Raw genomic sequence first — 24,334 nt, 5'->3', positions numbered from 1 at the left:
CAGGGTTTCTTAACAGTTCTCTTAGTTTCTCTCTCTCCCTTTCTTACACACACACACACTCTTTCTTTTCTCTCTCTTCTCTCTTTCTCTCTCAGCCCCAGCTGGCTCGTGTAGAGCACGCCTCGCCACCCTTTTGCCCCATGTTGCCTCCCGCCTGCCGCTGCTCTTAATCAAAGATTGGGTTTCTCTTTTCAGCCTACGCTCTTTTTGTCCTCTTTTATCCTCTTCAGACAAGAGGCAGCAGGTGGGACTGCTGCACTAAAGCACCTGGCCTACCTGAGCCATGTGTGAAGTGGAGGAAGCATATCTCTCTTTTTTTACCGCCTTCTTTTAACTTCTCCACTCTGTCGTTCAGAGAGCTGAAAAGGTTAAGATAGAAGGGCAGCAGAGCTCACCCGAGGGACAGCAGATGTTGGACGGAGCAGCCTCTTTTAACTTCAAATCTCAGTGAAATCTGAGTAAAATAATCCGGTTGGATGTGAATAGGGAAAACGGGAGATAAATGAGACTTTCTGACCACAGAGCTCTCGAGTGTCAACCACAAGAGTTGGTAGTAGATGGCAGGACAGCAGGTCAGGGTACACAGACTGGCACGGCTTACAGCCTGAGCATGGCAAAAGCACACAGAGGCATCACACCACCTGCTGCAGCCATGCTTAGAAGAGAACATTCTCACACACTACTTGACAGCTGACAGACTTAAACACTGTGGAGAAGTATTCGCTGTACAATATGGTTTTTGTAATGCAAAGCTTCTAAAATGAAGGAGGCGTGTGGCAATGAAGGAAACACATCTGTCACCATGTTGCACCTGTTCCACAGAACTAAGTCTGACAAATAGTTGTGTGGTTGTTACTTAACACTTACCCGACTAACACACCTAACACACTAAACACCAAAACTACACACAAAGATACTTTCAGCTGAAGAAGAGTATGTGTCACTCTCTTAATTAGCAATTAGCTGCTGGAATGTATGAACCACACAGCTGTTCTGCTCACTGCTCCTTCATTCCTCTCTATTACACACACAGACACACTATTATATTAGGATATTCTTCCATTACAAGCAAGGCCTCATCATTCATAGCACTGGCCTGTGGAGCTCTGAAACACTCACAGTTCAATATAAGACCAACTAAGCAAATAGCAGGGCAAGGAAGGAATTTATCCTTGCATAGAATAATTGACTCCTGAAGACTCACAAAACAGTCAGAACAAATCACTCTGTTTGAACCCTACTGAAATTATTATGTCGCATATATAAGGGTTAAAAACACTGAACCTGTGTGTCAATTTCACCTGCCTAATTGAAGCACACTATAAAAGATTTTTGAAGATGAATCTGAATAAATACATTCACCATGAGGTCTTACCCCTCCACAGAGGAATATCAGGCAGTCTGCTGATACCTTCTGAATTAAGAGATGATCTGATGAGTCCCCCACAAAGCCACCAAGCTGGAGAGGGCTTAACCATGAGCAAAAGCAGGTCAGAAAGTCCAATGACAGCAATGCAAGAAAAGCCATGTTTGATGCTGTAGTACAACAATAAGCATGGGTGTAATGGAGTCAGCTGACTGAGTGAAGAGTAGGGTAGTGGGTCAGCATGGAGAGGAGGCGGTAAGGCTTATAGGCTTAAAGACAGCCAAGTGAACAAAGACGCAAAGGAGAATTAGTGACGTAAAACAGTGCAATTACAGCAAATAAGCATGAGGTGAGTCATGTATCGATCTGCACTGGTATAGGCAACTCCAGATGGTCAAGCTGGTTAGGTCATGTGTGTAGTGGTCACAAAAATGGGTCAAAAAAGTATCCAAACAAACGTCTTTGTTTTTTATTTTCCACAAACAGCTATCCTTTTGGTATCAACTGAGCAGAGTAGTCGATTTGCTCAAGCGCTGAAAATTAGCAAGGATTCAATACTAATTAGCCTAATCTTAATACATTTAAAAACTCAACAGTACCAAAGACATCTGAGGTCAGGAGTCTAAAGAACATAGTTGCCTGAGTGGGAATCATGTAATATGACAGAACTAGCTAGTGGGTGTCGATGACTAAACTTGGAGAAAATTTGGTAAAATAAAGCAATAAATTGGAACCACAATTTCTAACCACATTGGCCTCCACCTCCATAAAAAAAGACATGTACTACTCTGTCATTGCCAGCTTATTGCTTACTGATCTTCTGCAAGCTGAGCCCCAGTATCCCCTGAAGAAAGCCTTATGGTGGCCCAAGAGAAGCAGGGTGTAGGCCCATATGGCAGGACGCACAGACACTTAATCAGGTTTAGCCAGAGTTTCCACTTCATGCCTTTAACCCTAACAGGATTGGTGGAGGGAGTGGACAGCAGGCCTTCTTCAGCATGTTGGTCTCTGTGGCCACAGCTTGCATGGAGTACTGGCGAAACAATAATGTCTGTGGGAGGGTTGAGATAAACGAATGGCACAAGAAATCCGAGACAAGCTCCAGCCATTGTGGTGGAACAGTAAGAAGTGGTGGCGGTGTGGGAGGAGGGTTGACATCAAGTCAAAGAGCGGGAAAGCAAAAGGATCAAAGGCTGTCCCACAGGGTGGTGGGCTATTACAGGAAGAAATGTGAAGAGAGTGGTATGGCTGGGTGGATAGAGAGATTGTAAACAGACAGGAAAACCAGTGTCAAGGATATGAAGTTACAAAGGACCAAACCTCCTTAACAATTTTCGTCATCAATCACTTATTCGCCTCCTTCCCCCACTTAACATCTCTGTTCACATACTGCACATGTGGACAAGACTCTCAAAGCCGGGGCTAAACATGATAATCAGTGCAACAGCGGAATGCAGAGACAGTACACAGTATCCAAAACCACATACCATTTACTACAATACAGGGGGAAAAGCGAATATGAATCATTCTCAGTGTTGATAACATTAAAAAATGGATAGTATAGAAGCCTTTATTTGTTACATATACCTTACAGCACAGTGAAAATCTTTCTTTGCATATCCCAACTTTGGAAGTTGGGGTCAGAGCACAAAGTCAGGAATTATATATTGGCCCTGGAGCAGTGGGGGGTTAAGGGCCTTGTTCATAATATATTAAAATATTGCTTCTTGAAGAAAACTAGCCAGAAAGGTTACAAGATGCCACAGGGCACGTTGATTACTGGAATCCCATGGACAACAAAAAAAACTAAAGTTGCATGAGTTTGAAGTTTTACTTTAACACGGGAGCGAGTGAGCTGTTGGACTTGAAGCTCAAATAACAAGAATGTGCAACAGTGATTTGTAAATGCCTGGTCAGGGTCATGATGGTTTAAATCAAGATTATTATATTTTTTGGAAAATATAGTCAACTAAATTAATTAGAAAATATAATGGGCTGGTACAAACAAAAATAATAACCCCAAGTTAAAAAAAAAAAGTTCTGCCTACTAATAATAAGATAGTGTTTTCTAGTGACTTGAAGGGCACAGTGCTAGGGCAGATATTTAATAAAAAATGGTTTAGACCATTAGAGATAAATCAGGTTGCTGAATATCTAATATATATTGTGGTGTAAAATCACCACAATATATTACCCTCCAAACAATGTAACTTCACCCAAATCACCCAGAATGCACTTGAAGGAACAAACTGAACTAATAGGATGCAAATAGGACTAAAGTCGGGTGCAAAATCCAGAGAGACGTTGTCTAGGGAATACACAGCACCCATAATGCATTTTTGTGCATTTGTGTTTGCCACTGATCTAGATAGCTAAAGTTCCAAAAAATCTGAACATGAAGTATACAGTTCCTGTTCCTGATCTGCATTTCCACTTCATTGCCAGAACCATGAAGTAAAATAGTAAAAGCGAGACAAACTGTGTGATGGTCATGTAATTTCAGCACACAGAAACATAAGACAAACACACTTTGTTGGCCTGTAGCTCTTTAGCAAATCTCTTAATAACATTTTATCTTCTGTGTAGTGTTCACATGACATGCAACTTCATACAGGGCAGAGAGGTGTAAATTTGTTATGAGTAAACCTGTTCTGCCTCCTTGTCTGGTTGAGTGAGAAACGTATGTACTCTTTATATCCTGGTATGTTTTTCTTTTTATTTTGTGTTTTCAGTTTAACGTAAACCAACATGTCTTGTGGCTATTTATATTTATTACATAGTTATTTGGGTGCATTATTAAGGATCATCTTGTAGTTCTGATTGGTGTCTGCTCTGTGATCAGTATTAGCAGCGCTTCTGTATCCAGCAATTAATCCAGCTTTACTCGTTGCTCCTAGTCGCTGAACTTTCACACTCTTCCTACAACCTTCTTCCCTAACAGACAAATGGAATTTATGCTGCTTAACCTGCAAGTCACTATGACAATTTCTTTTCTTTTAATTACATACACTGCAACCTGTGTCATTTCTGTGGTTCCAGAGAACCAGCATGAACCATCCTGGTGTCCTGTCTGGTCAGAAAGAGAGGTCCAAGTGACTGGTGTTTGTCATGACACTGGTCTTTACCAGGGATCTGAATACACATCTGCATGTTCTGTGCATTGATGCATTCAACGGAGCAGCCCGTGAAACGGATGAAAGGAAAACAGACGTGCCCTATTCTGTAAAAGCAAAGCATTAACAGGAAGGATGACCGGGAGCTCCTGCTCTCCTGGTTGCCGTGACGTTTGCAGTGTACTCCAGTAGCGCAGAAACTACTGAGTGTCTAGTAGTGCAGCAGACAAACACCTTTCTCACTTAGACTCACTTTTGCACACTAAATATAAGCAACAGCATAAGACAAATAAGGCATACACTCAGGTCAAGAAGCTGTCTGCCTGAATTCTGATAATGCTGAAACATTTGCTTTGGTAAAAGATTTTCTCTTACTTTTAAGGAAGCGATTGCGAACCCATTTGTTCTGCTTTCGAGCGTAGCGCCGCGTTGCCAGCTTCAGGGCCTCAATACCTGTGAGAGAGAAAGAAAGGAGATGCATTATCAAACCCATAGTTCATTCTTTTCTCATCAGTACATCAATTTTATCTGCTCCCTCAGCATCGAATCCCTGAATCCGGTTGATCTGCCGTCTATTTGTGTGGGAATGAGGACAAAATGTAAGTGTTCTATAAGAACATTTTGCAAATCATTACCAAACATATACATGCTAAATAAACACAAGCATGATACAATTCCTGGTGACACACAGTATAAAAACGGCCATGATATATCACTATACACTATCTGAATCTCCCAAACCAAATATTTCCACCACATTTCCCAATAGTACTCTATTTTCTGGTTTCATGACAAAATAGTGGGAATCACTGAACTTAATTTTCATGATCTATGGATCAGGTTCACATGGATCTCTCCAAGTGATTGTCTACAAATGCTCATGTAGTGTGCACACCACTACACCACCAAACAACTGAATATAAGCAACTGAAGTTGTGTAGTGTAGCAAAGTCTGAGATCGCCTGCCAGAGCGCCTACTAAGAATTATGTACAGATGTACATTATGTACAGACCATTATCAGTCCAATATAACTTTCAGAGAGATAACTTTAACTGTCAGATTTTGCTTTATCCACACATAACAGCACAGCAATTTTCAGTACTACTGTGTAATAACGTTCCTGTCAGCTACGTTTAGGCCAGTGTCTGGCTGACAGCAGAAGGTCTGGACTCCACAGCAGCTTTTATTGGCCAAGGACTGACCAAGAGGGTGTCTGACTAACATGTAAAGCAACCAATCAAAGTTTATTTTATTCAGTGTCATGTTTAGTGGCGTGAAAACGTAAAATTACAAAAACAGACCAATGTTCAACCATTTAAGAAAAGCAAATGAATGAGTCTATACTGTGAACTTCACATCATTTGGAAAATCCAGCATTTAGCTGATCCTCATAAGTGCTCATTGTCACAGTTGTAAACATGACAGCTTCCTTCTTCCATGAGGGAAGCAGAGTAACAACACCTTTGTTTCCAGGCGAATTGTTAAAAACGGCTCATAAACGTTACGGCTGAAACTACTGGGGAAACAGCCACTAGTTGCTGTTTTTTTTAGTTCATCTATAGTAAGACAATAACATTCCCACAGGTAAAAAGAACTGATATCCATATTTGCTGTAGTAAGCATAAATGAGAATATTCTTGCAACATGGCTGCTGAGCTGCACTTGTTGGATGCACTTGGGGGTTAGTAGGTAGTAGGCATACATCATGTCTAACCTTTACAAAATGCCTCGTTCAGTCAAAAGCAGCTTACGAAATGTAAACAAAAAAAAAGTGCTCAGTGTTCTCAGGTGCTCCGTCATGTCTCAGAGCTCAGTTTAAGGCTTCTAAACAGTATCTTCAACTGTAACCTGTGCATGCAGAGCAAGAGTGCTCATAAAAAAGAAAACAAGTTTATAAGAAATACAAGATATTCATGTGCATGAGGCAATGAAGCAAGTGTGGATTCTTACCCTCCCAACCCAAAGCAGTTTAACTGTTCACTGTGCCTATCTTAAACATGTTTAACCCAATAAGAAGATTCTATTATTGGCAAAGGTCTGGTTACAGTGAAAATATTCTGCCGATTTCTATTTGTTCAGTTGCTGGGAAGCGAGCCATCACTGAGTGTTTGATTGATAAGGCAAATCCAGTGAGATGTGTTGTCCTCTTTTACTCTTGTTAGTGTTTACTTGTGGAAAATGATGTCACCACTCACAACCTCCAGAAATTTCATGGGTACAACTGTGTAATGGAAAACAGACACTAGACTACAGATAGCTCGAGATTCAGATACAATGCTATCTAATGGAAAATGGCTAGAAATAAAAAAGCACTAAAATGGACTCTAACAAGAAACAAAATGACTAAATGAATAAAATATTGGCGTCTTCCTGAACCATACCTTTAATCTTCAGCTTCTTACGGTCCTCTTGGCTGATGTCGCCGCCAGCAGTGAGATAGTCATGGAACTCCTTAAACCCTATAGACTGGAAGATGCCATGCTGGTAGTCCTGGCTTAAACATGAATGAAAACAAACCAGTGAAACACACAGAAATGTGTGGAAACGAAAACATTTGTATAAACTCTTATTCATGTTTGATGAATTGAACTGGTGCAAGTTGTGTTGCTTTTTGTTAAATTACCTATGTAGTATGCATGTTATTAACATTCCTGGTAACTTTTTAAACAAAAAAAAAACACTAAACCATTGCAGAAGCTTTATTTTGTTGATTGCATCATGCTACCTCTAATATAACAGCTGTAGTAGCTGTTTATAAAATATGTGAAAAATGTGTAAAATTTCACAAAAATGTGTTTTTTGAAAAGGACAAGCAAAACGACCAATCATTCTGTGACCAATTAGTTTTGCACACCTCAATAGCAACTATGGCACAGGCACCAAAAGCTATAAACAAGTTCCTGAAAAGGTTCCTAAAAGGTTTCCTGAAAAGGTTCCTTGAGGTATAGTCACCAGACTGCAGGATAGATTGACCATCCGTATAGAATGAACAACTGTGTATCTATGTGTACAAGAGAAAGAGGGAGAGATGGGAGGCTAGAGCAAAGTTTGACCTTCCTGCTTTGTGACGGCACCGTCTGAAAGGCGAGACGATCAGCGGAAGCGAGGCAGACAAAGGCGGAACAGAGAGAAGACTACTGGAGAAAGTGGGAGACAGAAGACTAGTGAAAGCGGAGAGGGAGAAAAGTGCATGGGTGGCCAGTTTGTGTAGCTGGGGATGGCCTGAGTGGAGACAGTAAATGATTAGTGGAGGGGTTGGGAAAGGCCAGTGTTGGGGGTGGGGCTTTGACTGGTGCAACAGAACAGCCCGCCACCAGAGTATCAATTCTCTGCATCCCCACCCATCCCAACAACACACACACACACACACTGCAGTGTAGCCAGTCAGTCAATATCACTGCACAACCTGCAAGCAACAGTCCAGACTATGATATCAATAATTCACTGTCTGATAGAGATCTTATTATATTAAGTTCACCGGTAGGTATACGGTATATAGGGCAGATTGCAGCATTACACCAGCACATAGGGACCAGTAATGAATCGACTCCTGCGTTTTAAAATGAATGACGCATCCAACGTTGTGCAAATCTACCAGCTTGAGCCTGTCTGGAGCACTCCTGCTCTTCACAAAGCTGTAATTCAATCTCCTCATATGTCACTTTTATCTCACCCTAGCCTAACAACTTACAACACACACAGCTACTGCTCTAACTACATTTTACATGACTAAGCAGTTATTCTCCCTCAAACAGCCCAAAACAAAAACAGTACTCGACCTTTTTCACTTCAACATACTGAGAAAATCTGCCATGAAGTTAGAAAATGTGCATCAAGCATACATGAATTTGAGCGACTTTAACTACAGTTAATGTTAACAGATTGTGCAACATTACAATAATTATGCACACCTCCAAGACTACTAACAGACTGTTTACTTGACATTTAGACTGGGAAGACGTTCAGGCAGCCTACTGTTTAGGCTTTATGTTGTGTTTGTTTCGTCAGCAACCAAGTGAATAAACATTAATCTGAGAGAAGAAATGTTTCTTAGTTCTTGGTTAACTACAGATTTATCTGCTAACATCTAATCATTTCCATGAACTAGCCTTTGACTAGGTTGACTTTGAAAGCTGCATTATGTCATTAATCTAATATTAGCACTTTATAATTGGGTTTAGCTCATATGGGGGTGAAATTCTGGATGAATTTGCCTAAAACGGTTTCTGTGATTAGCTCAATTTATGCTAATCTATAGCCCTGGAGAAAATCCTTGAAGCAGCTAGGTACTAACATTAATAGTCCTGCTTACTTAATATCATTTTAATATTATCTGTTTTGTTGTTGATGTTTATTTATACAATATAGCAAAAATGCACATTAAGAATAAGTTTCATTAGCGATGTAGCCCTGTTCAACAAACTGTAGAGAGATTTGTATTTAGCTAGGTTAACTCATGCTCACTATTTACTTTAGAACTCTGCCTGTAGTTAAGCTAAGCTTCCTACTGTTGTGGAGTAGGAAACATACACAAACTACAAATTTACAAAGAAAATGTGTCCTGTGTATTTTTTGAATACATACGAAACATGCTGGCATAAAAGTGCATTTGCTTGGCATTTTTGAGTACAGGCTTGTAGCTGATTATAAATCACTGGCAGCTAGCAGACCGTTTACTGTTAAAAGATTGTGCCAACATTTGCATCCCTACCCAAGACTCTGCTTTGTGTCTCCAGTGTTCCTTTGTCATTTTCAGATGATCAATGTCTCTCTTCTAGTAAAAGTTGGCTGCGCAGCCAGGCACTTACTCAACTCCTCGACAGAACAGCATGTTCAAAGCCGAAGCCATGAGCAATATTAAACCAGAGAACAAACCCTGACAAACTGCTCGTAGCATAATCGTTCAATAGAAAGTTCTTGATTGGCAAATGCAGAGCTTTTCTGATACATATGCAGATTTGTAAAAGACCAATTACAATACATGTTACATTGCATGGGAGACCTGAGCACAATGCCCATCAAAAGTCACATTTTTAATTCCTCCCATAGTTATGCAATGACGTCTTGCCATGTAAAGGCTCTGCCAAGAGCATCTGTGAAAAAAATAAAGTTCAAACAGAAACTAACAAATACCAGGTTTCCAGAGAACTAGACCTGTCACAATAACAGCAGATAAAGTGACATCATTAATAGTCTTCAGGTCAATGTGGAAAAGTCACCAAGTTCAGTGTAGAAAAAGTAGAATTACTAACATTAATCTTTTGTCAGCCACCAGGTTAACCGGTTTCTTTTGGCTACAATCCAAATACTGATATATAACATCGCTTACAAAGAGGTTTTAAAGTTCAGTCACACAATAAGAAATGTCAACTGATCAGCAAAACATCTTATTTTTTCCTTTAGTGATGTTATTTTTCTCATTTTAATCTACTATTTACTATAAACCTCTGATATCTTTACAGTACAGACCTGTTTTTTTATTCCAGTTGCATTCCCCCCCTCTAAACAGGGGCTGAAAAAGAACTGTAAACTTTACACATATCTAATCATTTTGTAAATATGTACCCTAAAAACAAGAGGGGGTGGTACCATTCAGACATGTTGGTTGCCAATCATAAGGAACAACCTTTAGTACTGGACTAGTGACCAATGAGCTCAATGTGGTCAACCACTTGTTACATTTTCGAGAGCAGAAAAAAACACTACTAAATACAATCTTCCGGTCCATGCACCTTACCCTATTAGCACAATCAGCAACGTACATATGTTTAACTATCTGCCAACTTACGCCATATATTGGTATATAATGAAGCAGATTCTTCTTCACATTGGAACCCCTTTATGTCTCATTTTTAGGTCTCGATTTCATTTTTGCTGCACTTCTGGAAGAATTCAACTCTCAGTCAAGCTGGCCACAAATCCTAATCTTCTGAACCTGAATATGTTTATTAAAAAAAAAAAAAAAAAAAAAGGATCGCTGTAAGTGTTCTTAAAAGGAAGGTTTCTTCATCCCATTGAAGGAAATGCAGCTTTGTTCACTCCCTTTATATTATGCTAGAAGAATTTGACAGTGACAGGCTGGGACGTGTTAAACGCTCAGAACCCAGAAAACGGGTTCAGCTTATTATAGCACTTGATCCTGTAAAAAACACTACTTTAAGATCATGGCCCTCTTCTAGATTTGGGTGAATCAGTAAAACTGCATTTACATCATGGGCCTTGATAGACATTTCTAGCATTTTGATACAGACATGACTTTTTTGTTGTCTGTTTGCATATGTATAAGACCTGACTCATTTGATTTCCATGATTACATTACTCCCCTGCTCGGGTAACACCTTTATTAGTAGTAGCATCACCGTGGTTGTAAAAGGTCAGTGATATCATTGTGGTCTTCAGCCTCTTTGTATTTTGCCTTTTAGACTCCAGATCTGTCAGATCAGTGATAAAAGAATATTTCAATGACGTTACATTATTTAAAGAAATGAAAGAAAACATAATAAGTTACTTGACAGTGGCTTGACAAACAACTCTTTCAGGTGCTTCATTAATGACAAGCATGCTAGTGCATATTTAGCATTCCAGCTATGCTAGGATTGGTTATTCTGAGATGTTATGTGAAAAATGTCAAATATTTTCACACGACCTAGAATGTGGTTATATATGAGTGTACATGAGAAATTCTAGTGTACCTGCTGAGGTGCTGAAAGCTCGACTGAGGTATTAGTAGATAGTGATGGTTGAAAAGCATTGACTGGAAACCCAGGAAAGTAAGGTAGGGCTTTGAATTGGTCAACTGAGGAATGCTGGCTACTCAAACTGGACCCCAAACAGTTAATTACCTGTTGTCCAGGACTTTCTTCTCATTGAAGCGCTGATGGAAATCTTTCAGTTCCTTAATCAGCCCTAAAGACAACATCTGATCCACACGCTTGTCCAGCCTCTTATCTAAAACTACAAGAGGAAGGAGATCAACAAGAAAGAAAATGACAAAGAAAGTGGTCATCATCATAATCATCCATGGATCTGGGTAATCAACCCAGATTGGAGGATCCATCATACCATCCATGTTGGAGTGGAGCCAGAAGATGCAGGGATTTAAGAAACGCAGAGGACCTCCAAGACCATCTGCCCCATCTTGCTCTTTCTGCTCCTTCAGCAGAAGACTGTGCTTAACTCCTGTCTCCTGGTAAACCTGAAGACTCCTGTCAAACAAATTCATTAGAATTAGAATACATACATACAGGAAAGAAAATATAAAAGACTCCACTCTGTCACGGCCAGTTAAAACCACATGGCCAAGAGTGTAACAGTCTAAAACAGTGTTAGTACACCCTAACTGAGTGAGCCTAGCAGTCCAGCTGAGTATATTCAAATTCAGGGGCTGTTCCTCTCTTGCCTATCCAAGTGACATTGGCCAGTCAAAGCCATCTGTTAGCTCATGTGAAAGGTAACTCATCTTATTGACTTATTAGCATGTACAACATGTTAGCTCTAGCAAGTGTGTGCTTAGACTGGTCAGTTCCTCTATGATGTTCTCCAAAGCAGTTTGAAAAGATGCAATGTCTGGCTTCACATGTCTCAGAGGAAAAATGCTTTTTATCTCCTTTCCAATTCGGTAGCTGTAACTAATAAGCTGGAATTAGCCATGACTAACACTTGGAAATGCTCAAAGTAATCATAATAGGATGGCAAATGAAGCCTAGCCTAGAAATTTAGGCATCTGTTAATAAAGCTTTTTTTAATGTCCTTCATTTATCAACATTATGCAGCACATGCATGCCACTGCTTATTTTTATACAGATACACCCACATTTGACCACATATGGTAACTAGGTAGTATTTACTAATGATATCCAAAAAGGGTTGCTTTTTATTAAAATTAAACTTTTTTGATAACGTTGCAGAAAAATACGGGGGGGGGGATAAACCAAAAAATTTGTATAAAGTGGACAGTTATTCTGTAGTATTTTACAGTTCTGTGAGTTTGAGAATTTCAATAAATTTATTTAATATTTAACATCAGTCACACGATTACAGAATGAAAACTGCTAGGATTTATATAAAGGAATTCATTTTCTGATGACACTTTATCTGCACCAAGAATCCAGTCAAGCTATCGATTGTTATAAGCTATGTATTGTTTTATGTGCCTGATTAGAGGTCAAGAAAAACTGTCATCCAACACTGCTAGTCGAAATCCTACTCAGTGTTAGTTGGGAAATACTGCTGTGTCACCAATGTCTCTCTAGAATGTGCCTGTAGCCAAAATTATACGACTGAAAGGACATGGTATGTTTTTTGGACAGACACAATTTTCTCAGTACAGGAATTCGAGGAATCTGTAACTGCTGATAAATCACTCTGAGCATTCAGCCTAGTCCCTGAAACATGCTGAATCTCTGAATGGGACAATGTGAGACATCCTCCAATACAGTGAGATAAGTCATGCTGCAGATTTTATACATACACATAGCTCTCATAAGAAAATCTTTTCATATCTCTAAACCTACAATCTCTTCCTATCTTCAAGCTCTGGTTTAAATCATAGACAAACAAAACAAGCTATCTTTTTACGTTAAAAGTACAGATCTGGTTAACTTCACTGCTTGCATTTGTTAAACACATCCAGTCTTAGTTTTTTGTTAATCTCAGAAACATCTGAGCACAGATATTAAGAAGAGGCATGACATTGCTCTATGAATGAAGCCCAACAGCCAGCTTGCTACCACTTTGCCTGCCTGTGTAGCAGACGATATGGCAGCTGAGCAGCTGCCACTGTGTCACAAGCCTCTGTTCCTACAGTCAGTGAAAAGAAATTTCAAAAGCAGCAGATCTACTACTGAGGGATTGGGGGACTGGGACTCATCCCCCCCAAAACATGATGGCATCAATTAGCCAAGACACAGAGTGCCAGATTCGCAACCCCCCCAAAAAAGTGGTGTTAATTGGCCCCATGATGGTGATTAAAACCCAACCAATGCATCCGGAAAATGAGTGTTTGTAGTGTACAGCAGGCTGGTGCTGCCGGAGGCAACTGTTTCACACAGGTGGGGAGACAGATTTTTATAGACTGGTGCCAGAATTCGACACAAAACTGGGTTCAGGGTGGAGGGAAAATCATCTTGATAGGTTAATACAGCCCTATGTTCTCATTATGGGGTAGATTGCATTTATGTATGTATGCAAGTATATTACTGCCTATTAAATTAATAAATAGGTGATCACAATTTCATTCTTTTTATCTAGACAACAACTATAAGCAATATCATTATACATTGTTTTTTTGCAATGTCTAATAACTTGATCATATTCTAAGAACACCACCGTGTTTTACTGAACTGAACTGTTTCACTCCTTTTACACCACACCATTTAACCAAGAAAAAAAGTTTATTTAATAAAGGACTTTCACTTATGCTTTAATGGCTATAAACAGTCTTTCCTGCACCAGCCTCTGTTTCCTCCCTGAAGTTTGTCAAGTTACCGAGAAACCATGAAACCCTTTGTCCTGCAGACTTAGCTACGGTTTTAATCCTTTATTCTTTATGGCTGGTGAGATAAGTAGCTTGCTGGAAACCAACTCAGACAAGTTAACAGGAAAACTCTTAATGTATAAATCAGGTAATACATAATACTGTATTTAGTGCCCTGAAATTATTTTCTTAAATATTAAAAAATAAATAAATCAGTAAATAAATACCCAGAGATAAAAGTAACACTCAAAATGCTAAATTGATGGACTTTTTTCCATCACCAAACCCAATCTGGTTACACCGATTTTCAAACATTAATTGTTTCTCACTTTATTGTTTCTCAAATCTAAGATTTTGTAGATTTTTCTTTTTCAATGGAAACTGCTAGTGTGGAGCTGCCAATCCCAGTTCCTGAAAAGCCAGCATCTTTTAGAACTAATTTCCAGTTCTAGTAAATTCTAGTTTATGTTCATGAACAGCTGTGATGGACTGGGTGTATTCAGTTAAAGTTGTCATTAATCTTTGCAGGGAAGCAGAGGAATATCAGCAATGATGGCTCTAGCTAAAATGAAACTAAAGCGCTCCACTGCTTACCTTGCAATCTTACGTGCATCATTAGGGTGTAACATGGCTGCCATTTCAGGGTCCACGTCCTTCAGGCGTTTGTGAAGTTCAGGACCTCCCAGCTTCTCCAGCTCAGCTTTTGGAATAGAGGAGCCAGTCTGAACTTTCTCCGTCCCATGCGCCTGTAAAATAAATGGGCTCTAAGCATCTGAGCAGTCACAATGCTGTTCAACAAATGGTCCAAACAGAATAGATCAGAGGTATCCAGCCTTGTCCAGAAAGAGTCGGCAGCAGGTTTTATTCCAATTAAACAGGAGCCACACCTGATTCCTGTTTAATCAGCTTATCTTGGCTTTTAATAGACTCATGTGTTGCTTCTGTTTAGGTAGCCTGAAAACCTGCACCCAACACGACTCCTACCCTAAAAGACTGGACACCACTGGAACAGATGTATATGTACCATATATTTACCCCAGTGTCAACAAGAACTTTCCATAAAATGGACTCGATGTAGTAGTTTGTGCCACCAACAATGATTGGGAGTTTCTTCCGATGATGTATGTCCTCAATGTGTTGCGTTAAGGAGGCCGACCAAAATGAATATCATAGAAGTCTTCATTAATATGAGGAAATACACTATAAAAACCCTTGTATTTATAGCTACAAAGTGTGGTTTGTGGTTTGAGAACGTTTGCTAGAAAGACTGCAACTTGTTTTTGTAATTATCATTACCATTGTAATGATTTCAAATGTGGACGTTTGACATTTCCTTCTGCTCTTTTTTCTTAATGTTTGTTCTTTTTCCTATTTTGGATGAAAAATGCAGTTTTTGACCACCTGTTTATAAATATAGTTAACTGAAGCTAAATAATACTTCTAATATTAGTACTAATATATGCTATAATACTAATATCAACCAAGTCAAACATACTGTACATTAATGAATTTTATTCCACATGAATGAACTCAAAACTTTCTCCATTTGCCTTAAAAGAAAACGAGAGCACTAGATTCACACCATACATTTCAAGAAAGAAAATCAAGACAAGATGAGTGAAGATAAAAGAGAGAGATGGAGAAAGGAGGGGTGGAGCATACAGGGCTGTCAGTTAACACTGGAGAGTTCAAAACATGTACAACTGTCAATCATAATAGATTCATATGTCAATTCATATGTCAGGTAAAAAGAAGACTGTTTTTTTTTTTGCATATTTTTGAGTGTTATCTCTTAAGAGCACACTCTGATATCAAAAAAGTGTAGAGGATGATGGGTTTGCATTAATCCTGTCTCTCCCCCCCCCCATGAAAATGAAGTTTTTAAATCATACTAGAAACATCAAGATGCATACAGAATCATTTTCTAATCACATCTTGGCACAGTCAATCCGAAAAGAATTCAATCAAGTGTTGCCTAGAAATTCCCTCCCTGTCTGAGTGCACATTTGCACATGGAAGTAGACCTGACGGCTCATAATAACGTATATTTAATCCACATACATGCCATGAAAAATTAGGCTCAAAATCAAAGTGCACATCTCGTCATGAGCTGACAGTTTCCTCTGTTCCTCTACTTCACTGTGGAGATTATAATAAAAATCAGCAGAGGCCTCATCACCTGTCTCCCTGGAGTAATTAAATAGCAAGACAAGGCCCATAAGCACTCATCCTCCAATACACAACCACACACACCATTGACACCCTGCATTACTCTGTTCTCCTGGGAAGGAGATCAAGGCTTGAGAGAGAGAGAGAGAGAGAGAGAGAGAGAGAGAGAGAGACAGTGGACAGGTTCATCTGTCTGTGGCCATTGACAACGCCTCTAGTTTCCTGTGATAAAATGAGCATCGATTACACTCAGTTTTACTGCTTTACAAAGGCAGAGGATGACGCGTTAACATAAAATTGTTTGCTATGTTAAAGCAGTAGCTAATCTCTACGTCTGTAAAAATGTAAAATCACATGCATCTGACTGTGCCTGAACATGCCCAGTGATGACTCCTCCCACATATAAGACAGAGAGCATCTCCTGGATCTATTAATATTCACCCTGATCAGCTCTCACTTTCAAAAGCATCAGGAGGCAGGGAAAAGAAAGACACACACACACACACACAGATATATCCTTTTAAAGTGTGCACAGCATCAGGATCAGCAGACGGGGGGCACCTTCATAACCCACTCGGAAATGCCACAGTTTTTCAATCTAATATGCCAGAAAAAAAAATGCCACGTTCACTCAGGAAAACTTCTTTAACAGAAGCAAGCAAGACTCTGGTCACTGCCTGACTAGAAATAAAAAGAAAGCTTCTAAAGATATGAATTGGGGGGAAAAAACAGTTATTGAGACCCTAGTTTTAGGGAGGGGTTGTAGCTGATCACTACTGCAGTGATGCTTAGCAAGAAAGCCCATCTGCAAGATGAGCAAGAAAACACTCACCTTAAATTATTCATACGATTAGGGAGGAGAAAACTATTCGACCCTTCTTAACCATGCAGCCTTAGTACTAGGGTGGCAAATGGAAGGTAATTCCTTGCTTGATTAGTGTTAATGTTAAAAACCGGCTATTGATTAATTATGAACAGATGCAAGGCTACAATACTGAAAATGCACACTGTATGTCTACACTAATATATATACACACACAAAATTAGGCAGGTGGTCATAATGTTATGCCTGGTCTATGTGTGTGTGTTTATATAAACACACACACATAGACCAGGCATAACATTATGACCACCTGCCTAATTTTGTGTTAGTTCCCCTTTTGCTGCCAAAACAGCCCTGACCCGTCATGCACTGTGTATTCTGACACCATTCTATCAGAACCAGCATTAACTTCTTCATTAACTTGAGCAACAGTAGCTCGTCTGTTGGATCGGATCACACGGACCAGACTTCACTCCCCACATGCATCAGTGAGCCTTGGATGGCTATGACCCTGTCGCTAGTTCACCGCTGTTCCTTCCTTGGACCACTACTGACCACTGCAGACCGGGAACACCCCACAAGACTTTTGGAGATGCTCTGATCCAGTCGTCTAGCCATCACAATTTGCCCCTTGTCAAACTCACTTAAATCCTTACGCTTGCCCAATTTTCCTCTTTCTAACACATCAACTTTGAGGACAAAATGTTCACTTGCTGCCTAATATATCCCACCCACTAACAGGTGCCATGATGAGGAGATAATTTCATACACTTACAGGTGCAGTATGAAATAAAGTGCTTAAATATCCCACCTCATAGTGGCTGTCTTTCCAAACTTGCTCATCTTGAAATGTTTAAAAAATTGACCACATTACTGCTGATGTAGCAGCAGGAACATATTTTTGGATTTAGACCAGAGTTCTAAAGTCTCCTTCTTAAACTTCTATTGAATTCAATTCATTTGAATAGAACAATGGACATTGTCTCAAAGCAGCTTTACAGATGTATAGAAACAGAAAAAAATATTATAAAGTTTAAAGTTAGGTTACTGTTTATCCCTAATGAACAAGGAAAGATTTCCTGAAATGATATGAGGAAGAAACCTTGAGAGAAGGGAACCTATCCTCATTTGGTAAATAATTAGTGATCATGTAAATACCTTTCTACTACAGCAACCAAGAGCTCTTGAGGAACTAATAGGCCAGTGTAGTTTCTGAGTTCATTATAAACCTTTTTAATGTGTGAATTTTAGCAAAATAATAATAATAATTTTATCAAGGTGCAGGAGCCCAGTAGACATCTCATTCTGATAAAGTTTATAAGCTTTATTGCCAAAAAGGATATGAGAGACAGAGCTTTGTTCCTGAAGTCCACCACTGTGTAGCTGCTCACCAGAGGATCCACAAAGCTGATCATGTGGTGTGGACACTGCTCCTGCTCCTCCGCCGTCACTTTATTGGTGATGATGTCCAGTCCCTCATAAACCTGCAGTGAGAGAATTACAGGGCAAACAAAACCACAGGCATTACGTTACAACAGTTTTACTCACTATTACAATCACGACAAACTAAACAGGATCGCTGTCCTGCAATAGATTAACGTGCGTCCCGTCCAGGTTACCTTTGTTTACTAAGAACAGCTTTTATTTTATTATTTAACATTAGCTCCATCATTTTGCAGTGTTTTCAGTGTAGTTACTAGGACATACCTAAGCTTTGAAGCATAATGCAAACTACAGAACAAGCAAATTTCATATTGAGGATATACAGGTGTTGTTTTTTGTTTGTTTGTTTTTTTTGTAGTTCCCTGATTCACAATTAGCTTCAACAACTACTTGTCCATGAAAGAAATGAAACATTTTTGTGCGCATGTTTAAATGTAGCACGCTTAATGCATCTCTTTGCTGAAATCATAGCTGCTGCTTCTGAATCCTAGCACATCACCTCAGACTATTCATCCCCAGACGAATCAAATAGTTGACGGATGATCTCAGAATCGGTAATTCGGGGTGGGGTTATGTGGAAAAAACTAAACAAAATAAAATAGTGTAGTGGAAATCTGTTTTAGCGGTTATAGACCGCTCCTTCTAGCACAAACTCTTGTGATACATTTAATACAAGGAGAAAATAAAGCCGGTTGTCAGACTGAATAATATTTTTACTTGTGATGTGAACATCACACCGCAACGGCAAAACACCTCCGATGAGTTTCTGTTGTGTTTACAAACACAATGTGCGACATCATAAACCCTATCAAGAAAGGATAAGGACTACGGCTACAAAGTCATCCCCTCCAGAGGAAGTCATTTCCTTAACTTAATCACTATTAATGAGCTTATTTAGCTGAGCAGCTTGGTACATTTTATTACATTATGTTAACCAACACTTTTAATCAATTATGTTTCCTGCAACAAAAACAACAAGACAGGAGCACAATGGTGCTTTTAGTCAGATTTTGGTCAAGCTAGTAACTGAATTATTTGTCCATGCTTGAACCACATCAAACACTTTTATATGTGAAGTACAGGAGCGTTGTAAGCAGGCCATCATTCCGTAGCAGGATACAGAGTGAGAAGCCGCTTCTAATAGATTCCCTTACTCTGTATTTGACAGCTGCCCGTTACTATCCCGCAGAGAGGCTCCGGTCTCACGGGATATTCTGGAATTTCATGGAGCACCTTCAGTTCGAGTTGTCACGCTTATGATTATTGCTACCCTGCATTCCAACTACAGTCTCGCTATCTGTGCAAAGAAACTTGCTGAATTATTAAAATTCTCTTCCCCCCTCGCCGTCTCCACAGGGCACCGCTGCCAGGCGAATCCAGAGGTGAGTGAAATCAGCAGGAAAATATTGACAGGGTGCTGCCTCACTCTCCCCAGCGCTATGAGGGATTTAAAAAAAAAAAAAGGCACTGATGCCTTATCAATACCTCGCAGCACTCAGGAGTCCGCTGCGGCTTTAGCGCTCCTGGAAAATGCTTGCCTCTGCTTTCCAGGGAAACGCCCCTGCCTTTCTTCTACAGCTCCTCTTGATGTTCATACAAAGTAAATACCTGTCAAGCAATTTTTATATGATTCGATAAAACAAAAAAAAGGCATCTAAAGTAATGTTTGTCTTTACCTTTTAAAGGCAACTGCAAGCCACATGTTTTTAGGATTGATGTAAACTGTAAGGAATGCTCTTCAAGTCAAAACTGGATTCTTTTTTAGAAAGATTTATTTAATCTGTGTGTGGGGGGAGAGACAGGAAAAAGCAGACAGATCAATACTTCAGCCACAGAGTGTCCATCTCCATTTCTCAGAGGGGTGTGAGCAGCATGCAGGGCTTCCTGTCTGCCCCTGTCTCACTGCTAGTCAGAAATTCCCCTCATCACCTGCAGGTTAGCAGACTCTCATACCCTGTTTAACAGTATAGGTGTGCACTGGGATTAACTGGAATCAGTACGGTCTGTTTGATAGGTTAGCACTGCAGTGTGAGGATGTGACCCTGTGGTTTGAACACTGAGCTGAGAGACCTGCTGCATAGCTCTATAGTGAGGGCATAGCAGCCTGCCACGTCCTGGCCTCGAGTGCTACTTTATTCTGGCATCATCGTCACTGCGGGTTCGTGTCAAAGCAGGACAGGAAGTCTGACGGACACTGCCGCATACATTCTGAAACAGCAGACACAATGTACAACAGAAAATACCCAAAGAAATACTGAACGGAAAAAAAATGGAGGTGGTGTTGTGGTTTTTTATCTCTGAAACTACACAAAAAAAAATTTTTACTTTCAAGACTTAAGGAATTTTAGAAAAAAAAAAAAAAACGAATGAAGAAATTCTGTTTTAAATCCTGGTTTGAGTTGGGAAGTGGTATTACAGTCGGGGCAGATTTCATGATATATGTGTAAGAAATGCTAAGTTATGTATACCATTTTAAACAAATCCGCCTATGATATAACGAATGAAGCGAGCAATAAATACATATATAAACATCAATAAATAAACACTGATTATGATTATGACCACCTGCCTTATAATGTGTTGGTCCTCCTTTTGCTGCCAAAAGCCCTGACCCGTCATGCAATGTGTATTCTGACACCTTTCTATCAGAACAAGCCTTAACTTCTTCAGCAGTTTGAGAAACAGTAGCTTGTCTTTTGTGCCTCAATGAGCCTTGGAGCCCATGACCCTGTCGCCAGTTCACCACTGTTCCTGAACACCTCACAAGAGCTGCAGTTTTGGAGATGCTCTGATCCAGTCATCTAGCCATCACAATTTGGCCCTGGTCAAACTCGCTCAAATCCTTACTCTTGCCCATTTTTCCTGCTTCTAACACATCAACTTTGAGGACAAAATGTTCACTTGCTGCCTAATATATCCCACCCACTAACAGGTGCCATGATGAGGAGATAATCAGTGTTATTCACTTCATCTGTCACTGCTCATAATGTTATGCCTGACCTGTGTGTGTTATTTTTAGAATATCATTGTTACATTTCAATTCAATTTAATATCTGAATGGCTTTTTGCAAAAAAAACATCCTTTATTTCCTAATGACCTTTTCATCTCATAAGGAGAATTTTTATATTACATAAGAAGACTTTTATTTCATTCTGCTACAAGCAGAGAAGTGACTCTCTGACCCTCTTTATTTCTGAGCAAAACTACATTTAGTTTTTAATACACTAGTTTATTGAAGGTGTTTGTGTTGTAAGAATTCTAAGTTTGTGTTGTTCAAAATATTTCTCTTTTTTATAAGCAGTGACAGAAATGATCAATTAATGACTAAATGATAACTGATATAATCAGTGTCACGGTCTATCATGATGAACACCTAGTTAAAAAAAGATGTAGGCCAGTTGTATCCTTGTCTAATTAGTTATTTACATTAAAACGAATAAAAATGAATAAATTTTATTTATTAACATTTTATTAATGCTTATTGCATCCACATGGACATACTAACAAGCCAAGACTATAGTTTTTGTCAGTGTCTTTCCTGTATGTTAATCTGAGCTTCATAGGCAAACCTCACAATCATAAATGTTTTATCAGTCGCATGATAGTAAGCGATTAAATGAGAGGACGTTAAGCTCAGTTTAATCCACTTTATTATGCAGTCATTGCATTTTAGGTGGGAACAAGAAGAGGATTGCGCACAAAATGCAATCTCGCCTTATTTTCGATGCTTGCCATGGGTACTTTGCTGCTAGAAATATGTACAAAACTGCATCAACGCGTCAAGCAATGTTCATGACTCACATGAAAAAATAAATAAATAAATAAAAATACTGTGAAAATACTGCTGCGTCATTCCTACTCACTTTACTGCCACCAGCACAGTTCAGCTGTTTACACTGCCAGGGAGACGTCAATGTCAATGAGTATCTAATCTGACACTGACACACACACACACAGGTCTGGCAGAAAATTTGATTTTTGGTCATTATTCAAATATAGTTAGGGACAGACAGACAGACAGACAGACAGACAGGAAGACGAACAGATCATTCTTGAATCTATCACTGGTAAATGCATGCTGTTTTCTTTAACCATTTAGTTTAGTGTAAGGAAACAGGTTCACTCCTGTTGTCAATTAGATTAGAACTGCTATAAACAGCTGTTTCCTCCCAGACTTCTCTCTTTGTCTGTCTCTCTTTTTCTCTGCCTCTGTCTGTGTCTCTCTTTATCTCTGTCTGCCTGTCCACCTGACTGTCTGTCAGTTCGTCCATATTTCTCTCTCTCTCTCTCTCTCTCTCCCTGTTCATCTGTCTCTACCCTGTCTGTCTCTTGCTCACTCTCTGCCTGTCTATCTGTCTGTCTGTCTGTCATCTGTCTCTTTTTCTGTCTTTCTGTCTGTCTCTTTCTCTGTCTTTTTGTCTCTCTCTGTCTGTCCATCTGTGTTTCTTTCTCTCTGTCAGTCTGTCTGTCTCTCTGTCTCTATTATTTTCTTAAGGAGCATTTAGCAGCCACAAAGCTTTCACTGCACTCTAACAGCAGGTATTTCCTGTGAATGAACATTATATATCACTAAATAATTATAGTGACTTACATATAATGTTATATGATGTTCAGACACAGGAAGTGGCCTGTTACCGTAGAATCAGGGAATGTGTCATGCTGCTAAATGTTAAATCATCTAGCTGACAACACTTGTGCCATTTCTCAAAGTTATGACATTTGGGATGTTTTTTCTTTTCATGCTCCAGTTAATGGCCTTTACAGCACAGCTCTGTTGAGAAGGTGGGATTAATTCCCTGTAACAGAATTCACAGTATTGCTGACACTTTACATTAATGCACATGTTCAAATTCCTTTTTGTTTCTGGAGTAACTCACAGGAACTTGTGTATGTAATATCTTTTAAGTCTAGCAATAAACTTACACACTTTAACAAAGGAACACACTACAGTGTGTTCTATCAGGAGAATTTATCAGAGGAGACTACACCTCAACTGCACTGCTACTGCTGGGGATAAGTCGTCAGGCTGAATTACTTTGCCTTTTGGAACAGAGGGAGAGACAGGCAAACAGAGACAGACAGACAGACAGAGAGAGAGAGAGAGAGAGAGAGAGAGAGAGAGAGAGAGAGAGAGAGAGAGAGAGAAGCAGACAGAGAGAGACAGACACACACAGAGAGACATGCAGAGAGCGAGCAAGAGACAGACGGACAGATGACAGACAGATAGAGAGCCAGAGAGAGGCGGACAGAAAGCACGAGAGAGAGAGAGAGAGAGAGAGAGAGAGAGAGAAAATATCGCTTGGTACAAAACATCACAGTATTTAGTACAATAATAATAATAATAATAATAATAATAATAATAATAATAATAGTTTTTGATGCAGCTGATGACTAGCATTGTGTCTTCTTGATGCGTTCGTAGAAAACACTGATTTGATTTCTGATACCTAATTTTTAAAAATTTTGATAAAACCCATCTAGAGTGTATTTTGTTTTTTAATAAAATAAAAATGAGAGAGTGAGAGAGAGTGAGTGAGAGAGAGAGAGTGAGAGAGAGAGAGAGAGAGAGAGAGAGAGAGAGAGAGAGAATGGATGTATGTGAGCTTGTATGAGACACGCACATAAATAATAAAAAAAGAAGCCATGTCTGGCCTGGTCATGTGGCTCTCATTTGGGGCCACACTGCTTGAGTGCTGCCTGCATTAGTGAGGGTTTTTTTTCCCCCTCATGCCACACTCGCTCTTCAGTACCACCCTCTGAAACACCCAACACATTCACCCCTCCGACGCTTTTTCGGGAATCTTTCCCTCTCACACACTTTCTCTTTGTGTGCTTTTCTTCCCGCCGGCTGCCTCGCACTCCTTCTGCTGCGTCTCCTCTCCACACAGACTGTCCTCTGATGGAACAGCAGCTTTTGTCCTGCTAATAATGTCACTCTTGTCC

The 24,334-nt window shown here is 39.6% G+C and overlaps 1 protein-coding gene across 2 annotated transcripts in view; it reads right to left on the bottom strand.

Annotated features, from left to right (window-relative positions):
- Positions 1–24,334, bottom strand: part of trit1 (tRNA isopentenyltransferase 1) — a 42,500-nt gene that overhangs the window by 5,793 nt on the left and 12,373 nt on the right. For both annotated transcript variants that reach the window (XM_058378388.1, XM_058378387.1), the window contains exons 2-8: positions 18,292–18,431; positions 14,991–15,090; positions 14,550–14,701; positions 11,543–11,685; positions 11,323–11,434; positions 6,862–6,974; positions 4,855–4,932 (exon numbers count right to left, since the gene is read on the bottom strand). In XM_058378388.1, coding sequence (XP_058234371.1) covers positions 4,855–4,932; positions 6,862–6,974; positions 11,323–11,434; positions 11,543–11,685; positions 14,550–14,701; positions 14,991–15,090; positions 18,292–18,431 — 838 coding nt within the window. The remainder of the gene's footprint in view (positions 1–4,854; positions 4,933–6,861; positions 6,975–11,322; positions 11,435–11,542; positions 11,686–14,549; positions 14,702–14,990; positions 15,091–18,291; positions 18,432–24,334) is intronic.

This window comes from Hemibagrus wyckioides, linkage group LG24 (assembly GCF_019097595.1).
Source record: "Hemibagrus wyckioides isolate EC202008001 linkage group LG24, SWU_Hwy_1.0, whole genome shotgun sequence".
Classification (NCBI taxonomy): domain Eukaryota; kingdom Metazoa; phylum Chordata; class Actinopteri; order Siluriformes; family Bagridae; genus Hemibagrus; species Hemibagrus wyckioides.
Note: the sequence above shows the minus strand (reverse complement) of the source record. Positions and strands in the feature narration are given on the sequence as shown.